This window comes from Cotesia typhae, unplaced genomic scaffold (assembly GCF_013202065.1).
Source record: "Cotesia typhae breed Kobodo isofemale line unplaced genomic scaffold, CoteBio_Ctyphae contig_119, whole genome shotgun sequence".
Classification (NCBI taxonomy): Eukaryota; Metazoa; Arthropoda; class Insecta; order Hymenoptera; family Braconidae; genus Cotesia; species Cotesia typhae.
In genome coordinates this window covers 3,036,744-3,047,951 of record NW_027423712.1, presented here as the reverse complement: position 1 = coordinate 3,047,951, position 11,208 = coordinate 3,036,744, and the positions used below count along the sequence as shown (strand labels likewise).

Genomic DNA, 11,208 nt, shown 5'->3' with positions numbered 1-11,208 from the left:
ACAAGAGATTTTTAATGTGGCGGGCGTTTTTGAAACTATATTTACTCCAATAAAATTCACTATTTCTGGCTTTTATTTTATAAAAAAATTCATAAATAATTGCTGACGGCAAATTTATTTGCTTAAATCTAATTATTTAATTGAATTTTGTTTTAAGAAATATGAGTAACGAGTAATGAGTGCGATGCACTCTCGTATTACATCGTCTCAATGGCGCTGACGTCTTATTTTGTTTTTTATTATTATCAATAATACTGAAGTCAGCAGTCAGCTGTTAATTTTAAAAATTTTTTTAATAAATAAATTACATTAAAAAAATGCTTCTAAAAATTTTCACTTGCAATCTTTATTAATTTTTACATGTGAAACTTTTTAATTTGATTTTTTTAATAATAATTTAATTGCTATAAATATCTAAAAAAATGTTTACATCTGTCAACTTCAGTGTCATTTATTATTATTATTATTTTTATTCCAAGTTTATTGCTGTTGTCATCTTGCTTTGATGGTTTATCAATGGATCAATGGAAGCCTCTAGCACTCCCTCACGATCTGCACACCAACTAGGAGCGTCGGAGAGAGAGGAACTGCAAAAATATGAGACATCTAATTTTCACGAATGTAACTATTTAATTTGGTATTTATCATTCGCGACGTTCCGCGCGCTGGCGGGAATTATTTATGACATTAAAGTTAACTGTCAGTTGAAAATTTTTTAATTTTCTTTAACAAAAAAATTTGTTCTAAAAAATTACATTTTTAATTTATTAAAATTTCTGCAAGTCCATTTTTTTAATAATTTATTTATTAAAGAAAATTAAAAAAATTGTCAAGTGACAGCTAAATTCAATGTCATAAATTTTTTTAGAATTTTATAGCAATTAAATTATTAAAAAAAAAAGTAATTAAAAAGTTTCACACGTGAAAATTAATAAAAATTACAAGTGAAAATTTTTAGAAGCATTTTTTTGTTGTAATTAATTTGTTAAAAAAATTTTTTAAATTGACAGCTAACCTCTAATTTCAGTATCATAAAAGGTAACACAACTTTTCATGATCTTCAAAATGCATTGCTAATATTAAAATATAAATAAATATCCAAGAAACTCTAGCGAATTATAAAATTTTTTGAAATGATAGATATCTGCTAACTTCAGTGTGAGGTTGCCAATAAAACAGTTACTTTGATTGCGCGCTACTGTTGCCAACAATAAAACACCATTTCAATGTTATCTTTTTAGTTTGCAGATGGATAAAGAAAGATAAAGATAGCCTAATGTCAACTTGATTTGTTTGAAAGGTGTCACACGATTGATTATTTCTCGTATCAGTTAGGTGACTAGTTTTCGGACTGTTGTTATGTTGGGATGAGAAGCCTACACGTGATTTTATAAATAATATTGTATTTTACGGTATTTATTTAATAACATGTAAGTATTTATCAATAATAATAATGAATAACTAAATGTGTATACAAATAGAACAAGACACATTAATAATGTAATGACAAATGTAATTTATTAAAAATGCGTGGGCTTCAAGGTTTCACGTGACAGCTCAAAAAAATACTAAAATCTTGAAAATCGTTCATGTTACGAGTTAATAACATTACAGTTTATTATTTCATTTATATTTATATTCATATTGTTTTCATTTAATTGAGTTTAATTAATTTTTGTTTTTTTTTTTTTCTAGATTTAGAATAATGGCAGATGTAAGATTATTAATTCGTGAAGAAGGTAGAACAGCTAGAAATCTGGTTGCATTTAATGTACCCGTAGGTACTAATAATAATGAAAGAGTTACCAAAAAACCACCAAGTGTTCCACGAATAATTTCGTCTACAAATATGAAAAGGAATATTAAAACTTCAACACGAGTACGATCAGCGTCAACTGGTCGTGATAAAAAATCTGGTAATTTTATGTATTTTTTTTTTTATAACATTGACAACTGCTGCACTGATGAAAGAATTAAATAAAACATTTAGAAGAAAACAATTTTTTTGAGTCAAAAAGAAAAATTCTTGAATTGAGAATAATTTCTTGACTTGAGAATTTTTTCTCTTGACTCAAGAAAATTATTTTCTTAAAAATGGTACTCTTGATTCAAGATCTTTTTTTTTTAATCAAGTTAAATTTTTTATCAGTGTATATATTATTATTAATAAATGCAGTAGAGTGTATTCAAAATCTATAGAGTGTTTGCTCATTTTATTATTATCTTTTACTGTGGTTATATATTTAAAATAATTTTTTTTTCTTGAATTTAGAACTACAAGCAAGATATTGGGCTTTTTTATTTGGAAATTTACAAAGAGCTGTTGATGGTATTTATCAAACTTGTGAAGAAGATGAAAACATATCAGAGTGTAAAGAAGTTATTTTAGTATTAGAAAATTATACCCGTGACTTTCATAATCTTATCGAGTGGTTTAAAGTTAAATGGGCGTATGAAAATTCACCACCTCCATTAAGACAAGCGCCATTGGCTTGGGAAGTTAGAAAAACGTCACCCTGTCGAATGTGGAATTCTTCAGTAGCGAAATGCTCTAGTCCGCCTCAAAGATTGAGTCCAACGTGTCAAAGTCCAGATGATCAGATTGTTGAGAATAAAATTTCAAGTAACACAGAAAAATTACTAAATTCTATACGCGATGCTTGTGATTACAGAAAAATTAAAGACAACAAAAATGTATCGAGAAAAGATGCGATTAACCTGAAAGATACGCGAAGAAGTTCTGTCGATCGTGAGAGTGATAGAATATGCAGAGAATTCTCGTCAGTTAGTAAAGTCGTTGGAAGAAATTTTATTAAATCGTCGACGGCAAATAGAATAATTAGTAATGTTACTAGTAAAAAATCTAATGAAATAATAAATTGCGATGCTAAAAATACTAGTGTCAATAAAGAGAATAAAAGTAATGAAACTGGAGCACTTAAAAGGATTCACAGTGTAGCTGATATAGAGAGGATTAAAAATAAAACCAATGGAACATTAACTGAATTATCTAGAGTTGAGAATGACAGAATTTCAGTAGACAGTAAAAATGTAAGTAAAAATACCTCAAATAGTTCTGCAAGACCTAGATCTACTCCGAATCCTTCTAGACCGTATGCTGCTGTTTCGCAAACCCAAAGATCGACGAATCAACTACCTGAGACACCGAAAATAATCAGAAGCAAGACAAGCTTGAACGTACGAGAAGTGTCGAGTGTCAGCAAAGCCAGACCAGGTTCTTCGGTGATGGTTAGAAGACGGCTACAGCGGTTGAGAAACGATCGAACGTTAGAAGAATCCAGTGATATAAGTGGATCCGTCGAGGTGCTGTCCAAACAAACAGCTAAGAGCAGAAAATCTTCGGAAGACAGCGATGGCTGGCAGACAGTACGCGGTAGATGTCGACGAGGAAGTTCTCATAGTATGAGTATGTCTACGAGATTTCATCGACCAACCACTGCAACTTCTTTGCCCGCACTGTCGATTGAAAGCCCTAATGAGAAAAGAAAGAAGAATGTTGTTTCTGTGTCTAATGCAACGTCTAACAAAGATTTTGCTGGTGAAAAAATGAGCATGATTAAATTCGATGATAAAGGTAAAAATATATTTGCAATTAATGGCAAACAAAAATCATTTGATGACGAATCTAGAAAAGAAAATTTAGTGCCAAATGTTGACTGTGAGACCAATTCAACGTCTGTGATCGCAGCGATTTTTAAGAGTGAAGCTGAGTTACTGGAAAAAAGAATTCACCAGTTTATGACCGCTCAAGCTGAACGAGAAAGAATTATTTTAGAGGAGGAAAGAAGGACAGAAGAAGCTGATTCTAAGAGATCTCAACAATTATCTGATGAAGAAGCGTCTCTTCAAAGGCAGATTAAAGAGTTAGAGTCTACGGAAATTGACATTGATACTGAAACGGACGAAACAGATGGAGAGATGATGTTGGAAATTGAAGAAGATGAAATTCCTGAAACTATAAATGAAGTTGTTGATGACATTAGTCTTGAGGATCGCTACGAGAATATGTTAGAAGGCATGTCTTGGGCTGAGCGAGTTGATACTTTGGCGCAACTACAAGCTCTCGTGGCCAGGCATCCTGGTAGAGCTCTAGAACTTCATCAAAAACTTTCTTCACCATCTCGGAAGCGATCTTTGCCAGAAACTTTGAGAAGATATCAAGCCAAACAGGCTTGTGCTCAACACAAACGCTTGAAACTTCTCTCAGAGAAGTCGCAGCGTCTTCGTGAACTACTCAACAAGGTTGAAGATGTGAAGAGGGCCAAAGATCAGTTAACAGAAGACAAGAGGCTGCGAATGGAATTGAAGCTTAAGAGAGCTGAAGAGAACCGGACCCAACATTTGTTAGAAGTTGTACGAAAAGCTCATGACGAAGACTCCAAGCTGAAGGAAATAGCTTTTATAAATGAACTGGAGGCACAAAATAAGCGTCACGATTTTATGGCGCTTTGTCAAGAACAGGAGGAACGTCTTCAGGGTATTCAAGAGGAGCGACAAAGACGGCAAGAAGAAAAAGCGGCTAAAGAAGCTGCTGCTGAAGAGCGAAGACGTGCATTAGAAGCTGAACGACTCTTGAGGATCCAGAAGATGCGACAGACGAGACGTGAGCGTGAGGAACGAGTGGGTAAAATGCAGCTAGAGAAGGAAAAAGAGCGACTGGAATTGGCTAGAGAGAAAGCTAGAGATCGTGAGGAACGTCTGAGTGCGCTTCACGCTGCTCAGCTGGCCAATCAAGAGGAATTGCAGAAGAAAATAGCGCAAAAACAACAGGAGTCAGCTAGGCGGCATGGCGAAAATATTGAACACATAAGACAGCGTGCTGTTGAATTGTCCATTTTAAGGATGGAAGAAATACCACCGACTTTAAAATTTTACCCAGCTCAGAAGCAATGTTCGCTTTGTGGCACTCAGATACTCAATGAGGTCTGTTTAGTTAGTCACTTGAAGGGAAAACAACACTTGGAGGCCGTTAAAAAAATGCATGATGGTAGAGAACCGTCCCGAGATGATTTACACAAGTTTAATATTGCTCAGATCAAAGACATCCAGGTGTCAAGTGCCGGAGCTGACGATAAGGCTGCTAAAGAGAAGCAAAAAGCCTTGAAGAGGAGAAGTAGGAAACTCAAACAGCGTATGACAGCTCGAGGACAAGAGTGGAAAAATTCACAGACTGGTGAAAACGGACAAAATCTCGAGTCAACTAATAAAACAAAATTGAGGAGAAACTTGAAGGAATTGGATCGATTGTGTAGTAGTCATGGTAAAACTACATGGTCAAGTGTTGCAGTTGCTGGGCTTGAGAGATGCTTAGGCGAAATTGGAAGGACCTTCAATAAATCTGTAAGTTAAATTTATGTTAATAATTAAATTGATAAGATAAAAAGTTTACAAGAGTTGAAGTTATAAATGTAAAAATTTGTTTTTGATTTTTAGAGTTCCGTTGATCAAGATGTCTTTCAATCGTTAAATGGATTTGAGACTTTGACTAATTTATTAAATCTCGGTGTTAATATTCAGAATAATTCTCACACTCTGCCGAATAAGTAAGTAGAGGCCTTAACATTACTAGCTGTAGAACGTTTGTGAATTATAAAATTCATGAATAAGAAGAATATGATTAAATTTTTTTAAATAAATTTCAGGAGTATCATGTCAATTTGCCGAATCTACAAAGCCAGTGTCAACGATCATTCAAGTAACATCGAAGCTGTTTTACTTAGCAATAAAATTCTTACGATTCTGGATCTTCTGTTGCAGAGATTTGAGGTAATTTTATTTAAATAAAATAATAGGCGATATTACCTACTAGGTTCTTGTCCCAATACTCTACAAGTATCGTATGAGGTCATGAGATGTCGCTAAGAGCACTATCAGTGGTCGAAAGCGGGATGTTTTTATTCTGATATTTTAATCAGTAAAAAAAATGATCAACAAGAAGAGCCAAATTAGAGAACAGCCAAATAACGCATAAATCAAAGTTAAAATAAAAAAATGATGAAAAAAAAAGTAAAAATTATGTTAATGCTTCCAGATAGACGTAAAGATACGTTGTCTTCCTTTTTATCTCATTAGTATGTATAAGTCGGTGACGCCAGGGCAGGCTTGTTGTCTTGTCAAAATAAGGATTAAGCATTTTAAGAAGACCTAGAACTGGAGCAATCTCTTTACTTGTCAGAAAGACTATCGAGTCCCTTGATTTTATAAAAAATAAATAAAACTCTTGGACATAAGATGACACACACATAGACACACTGATACATTGATCTGGATGGCGGTGACTGGTCCACCAGTTGCTTCTTTATTTCACATTTGTGTCTGATAAAAAACCTATAGATCACTCGCTCAAAAATTTATCGTGAATTCATAAATATGAGCGGCCACAAATCAGTAAATGCGACAAAAGCGAGACAACAATTACTCATCCTGGATATTCATGCTAGTGCGTGATTTCTCTTGCCTTATTTCTTTTCTCCAGTCTCTTTATCTACAACTATCCTTCTCTTTCTTCTCTTGTTGCTCTTACTCTTACGTCTGCTATCTCAATTTTAGTATTTGTCTGTCTTTTTCATTTATATATCTATCACTGGTTGTGCTCTCAACTCTAACTCCGACGGCTGCGATTTCCCCTCAGCAAATGCATTAGCGGTGAGAGAGCTTTTAGCGACGTCACGCACACCATCACATTGCTCAGACTTCTCGACTGTGGTTCTTGGGAAGACAAGGGGCCAGAGGAAGAAAGAAAGAAACTGAATATCGAGAGTGCATATAGAGAAGAAGTAGAAAAATAAAAAGAGAGAACAGAAAAATAAGTAATAAAGACGAGTAGTCATCATCCTCGACAACATTGTCGTCGTCCTCGTGGTCGTTCTAGTATGTAGTATGTCACATGTGGATATATATATGCCATTACATGTACACATTTCATCCACTGGACTCTTTTTCACTACTCGTGGTACTTTCGAGTGGTCGTCATACGAATCGACCTAATCTTTTGTCTCGTAGCTCTCTTTTCAACGACCTATTCACACTCGTGTCGTCGACTATTCTATATCCAATCGTCTCCTGCACTTTAATTTATCTTTCTCTCTAACATTTACTTTATTTTCTGTCTCAACTTTACTCTCGTGTGTGATGACACTCGAGAACAACGAAATGGCCGAGTTGTTATTCAACAACGACTCTTGCTTTCACTTCTCTCATAATGCTACCAATGTCCTTTTACAAGCAGTCAATTTCCTCCTTCAAGAGTAGTAATGACTCCATTACCATTCCTAAAATTAAATTACCGAAATCTTTTACAGATTTATTTTATTGCCAGTAATCAATTGTTGAAAATCTGTAAAATATTTATTTATTATTTAATTTCAATGCCAAGACAGTATAGCCAAATAGCAAAACTATATAAGAAAAATAGTATAATAAAGTACACGTATCAAATTTTTCATTTTAGATATTAAAAAAATCTTTTCTTAAATTTGGAATGTAATTGTGATAGATAAAAAATATAAGAATTAAAGAATTAACATCAGTAACACAAATACATAAAGATGATAAAACTCATGTAACAAAATTGAGTAAATAAATATCAATAGTTTAAAATTAATATTCATTGTCTCGTTCATGCTTCGTGAAGAATTCAAAAGTACTCATCTTGAATGAGTTTATTTTTTATTTTACAGTATTTTAAGCAACAAAAAAATAAAATAAAAACTCATTTATTGTTCTAACAGATAATAATAATTTAAATAATTTAATGCTCAATTAAATTTTTGAAGCATGTTTTCATAAAAATTGTTCAAAGCAAATGATGAGTGATAGTGATAGTAATAGCAACGATAATAGTGGTAGTTTTAATCCGAGTGCTTGGACACAATGAGCAATAATGTCTGAGCAATTGGACCTGGACATATTGTCAAAGGGGTTTTTTTTTTTTTTCATTTTTATTTATTAGCATCTTTTTTCCCAAATATACAGAAGAGCAAAACTTGAAATTTGTGATAAAACCTAGTGAAAACGTCCCTTTGTAACATCACCGCTGTCCCCTTTATAGTTTTTTTTCTCTTATTTTTTATTTGTCCATTTTTTTCATTCCATTCACTCTAATGAAAGAGTTTGCTCGAGCGTCAAAAAATACGGAAATAAAAGTAGAATGAAATGTCCACATACTGATTTTTTTTCTCATTTAAATATTACAGGCGGTTGCTAGTTTGGATGACGCTGCACAGACTCAGGAATCGACGATGAACACCAGTAATGCCGGCGTTGCAACTGCGGCTATTCAATTACTCTGCAGTCTTGTACCAGAAGTGCCTTCCAATAAATCAGTCATACAGAGTCGTCTCAACGACATCATCGGGTGAGTAGCTAGATCAATAAAAACATTCATCAATATTTCTCATAGACAAAATAATTAAACACAGACATTTGTTTTGTCATTTATCAGATTGCTTTTTTATTTTATTTCGTTAAAAATATATCAATGAGACATAAATAGTGAGGACTGTGAGGAATCTAACGGTCTATTATCGTTTCTTACCCCAATATTTTGACATGAAAAGAGCCATAGGCTGTGTTAGTAAGACCACCCTCGTTCCAACATCATGAATCCGTTGGAAAGACCACCGCGAGTTGACCGACAGTAATATAATACTCTTCACTCAGTCAAATTGACGAGACGCAATCTGTTTTAACTGCTGCATTACTACTACACTGTCTAATAGTAGTTGATCCTCATGGCGCCGTTCAACGAAAGACACCTGGGTCAACTTCCTCTTCTTCAGACCCTCCAGCTCTCCCATGAACCCTTTGACTTCATCATGTCAATCTTCTTTATTTTTATTTCCCGAGTTTTTTTTTTCTTTATTATTATTATTATTTTCATTTTTATTATTTTTTGTCATCTTTTCTATCTATTTTCACTCCTTTCAATATTCATTGTACGATTATTATCATGCTATGTATATGTGTATACATTTCTCCCCTTTCTTTTTTATGAAACCAGCGACGCTATGCAACAGGAAGGGGGTTGATGTATTATGATTAATTCTCCTGATGCAAAACGACCAGTCATGGCTTTTACTTAGCACGATTGCGTTTTATAAATTAACGAATAAATTTTTCTTGTTACTTAATTTTAGAATTTTTAATTTGTACAAAGAATTTTTGAGTAAAATTTTTAGGAAAATTTTAAAAAGAAATCTTTTTCAATTTATTGTAAAAATTTATTTTCAAACTTTAAATTTACAATAGACGGATTAAAAATTTGGTAATTATTTACAAGTGAAGTCAACCCCATTTTGGGTGGTAACTAGGTGAAAAATTTACATTTTCAAATTTTTTTTTTTTTTATTTTGCTTGATTTTACAGCTCATTTATGGTAAAAAATGTCGTGAAAGAAAAAAACAAAGATTTCGATAGTTTTTTTGCCTTCAAAAGTTGGAAAAAATTTTGGCTCTCATGTTTTTAGATAAAATTTCTATTTTATCTTTTTTTGATAAATTTTTTTTTTTTTTTGAAAAGTACATAAAAAAAAAAAAGTAAAATTTGTTAAAATTGTGATACTCAACTTTTTTTTTAATTGTTCATTTTTTTATGTATTTTTCAAAAAAAATATATTTATATCAATAAAATAAAATAGAAATTTCATTAAAAAAATGAAAATTAAAGTGGTTGACTCCACTTGTAAATACTTACCAAAAATTTTACTCCAAAAAAATGTAATAAAAAAATTTCATAGGCCGTACAAACTATCACAATTATCTGGATAGCGACTATGTTAAAAGTGGATCCGGCTTGAGTGTCATTCACCGAGTTCATGGAATATTATGTGAATCGGTGGTTTTGATAAGGTAGATAATGCACTTCGGAGGCACTTGAGACTGGAATTTCAAAGAGAATCAACACTCAAGTGTCTACATGTCCCTGTTTTATCAAGTTAACGCACTTATCGCCCATGATTTTTTACCCTTATTTATTGTTCAATTTTGTTAAACAAAATCTTTAATAGTTTGTTTCAAACAAGGTCATTACAAGTATTTTTTATCTTCTGGATTTTATGGGTGTTCTCAATTCCCGTATTTATACGATTTATTTCTCAATACCATTATTTTTCATAAACAAAAATCTGTTGACAACTAAAACTACTTAACCGTAGTACAGTAATAAAATACGCATTAACAATAAATTGAAAACCACTAGTTGATTTAACTTCTATACATTAACTTTATTCCGCTTACCAAAGTTATGGTGACACATAAATTAACATTAATTGAAGTGTCTAATGTCAGTGTTGCTTAATTTCATTCTAAGCGTCACGCTTGACTAAAAATACTTTTTATAATAATGTATTGATATACGTACTTCACTTGACGATCGATGCTTAACTGCAACTATGTTTAATGTCAATAAAACAACTGCAAATTTAACTATGCAATTAAGTTTATCTTAACTCGATTAATTGAAACTCTTTTATGTCTTCATCACTCTGTTAAGATACATTGTAGGTTTATAAATTGGCAGTTATATTACTGCAAAAGGCATTTAATTTACATTCAATTTAAATAAATTTATTATACTCTCTTAATCATTTATAGAAACAATAAAATTAATTGAAAACTTGGTACGCACTCTATTAAATTTTATGGCCTCATATAATATTTTTAATTAACTATTCCAGAGTTTTGCGCTCAACACACATTTTATTTACCGTAACATTAAATAAGTCGCTGTAAATTCTTGTTATATATTTCTCTTAAAGATTTTGATTAACAGAAGGATCAACTGAGCTTTGGTTTGATAATTTTTGAAATAATAAACAAAATATCAAAGTCTTGGTACGAAAATCAAAAGGGTCTTTCCTCATAACTCGTCTGCGAAACGTGATACAATTAAAATTTGTTATAAAACGATTAAATAAGTAAACATAGCAAACTTGTATATAATTACATTAAAAAATTATTTTTTCTAAAGAGTAAAAATCTTTTTAAAACAAAGACACGTGTAGAGCACGAGGGTTTGGATGAGAAAAAGATAGCGATGGGAGTAAGTAAAAAATAATAAAAAAAGTAAAACATTGAGGGGGTGAATGAGCTAGGCGGGTTGGGTACGTAATCTGCTAATGGACTCTCTCTATTCCAAATTCACCCTCACTTCGGTACGGGTGTGCCATCACCCTCTGCCAAACTTCCT

The 11,208-nt window shown here is 32.3% G+C and overlaps 1 protein-coding gene across 3 annotated transcripts in view; it reads left to right on the top strand.

The window, feature by feature from the left end:
- Positions 1-1,272: 1,272 nt before the first annotated feature.
- Positions 1,273-11,208, top strand: part of Ssp3 (short spindle 3) — a 28,361-nt gene continuing 18,425 nt past the window's right edge. The window contains exons 1-6 of one of the 3 annotated variants that reach the window (XM_074247504.1): positions 1,273-1,430; positions 1,696-1,916; positions 2,273-5,361; positions 5,455-5,564; positions 5,664-5,787; positions 8,217-8,377. In XM_074247504.1, coding sequence (XP_074103605.1) covers positions 1,706-1,916; positions 2,273-5,361; positions 5,455-5,564; positions 5,664-5,787; positions 8,217-8,377 — 3,695 coding nt within the window. In that variant the 5' untranslated portion in view covers positions 1,273-1,430; positions 1,696-1,705. The remainder of the gene's footprint in view (positions 1,431-1,695; positions 1,917-2,272; positions 5,362-5,454; positions 5,565-5,663; positions 5,788-8,216; positions 8,378-11,208) is intronic. The other 2 variants (XR_012479757.1, XM_074247493.1) reach the window with 2 other exon arrangements.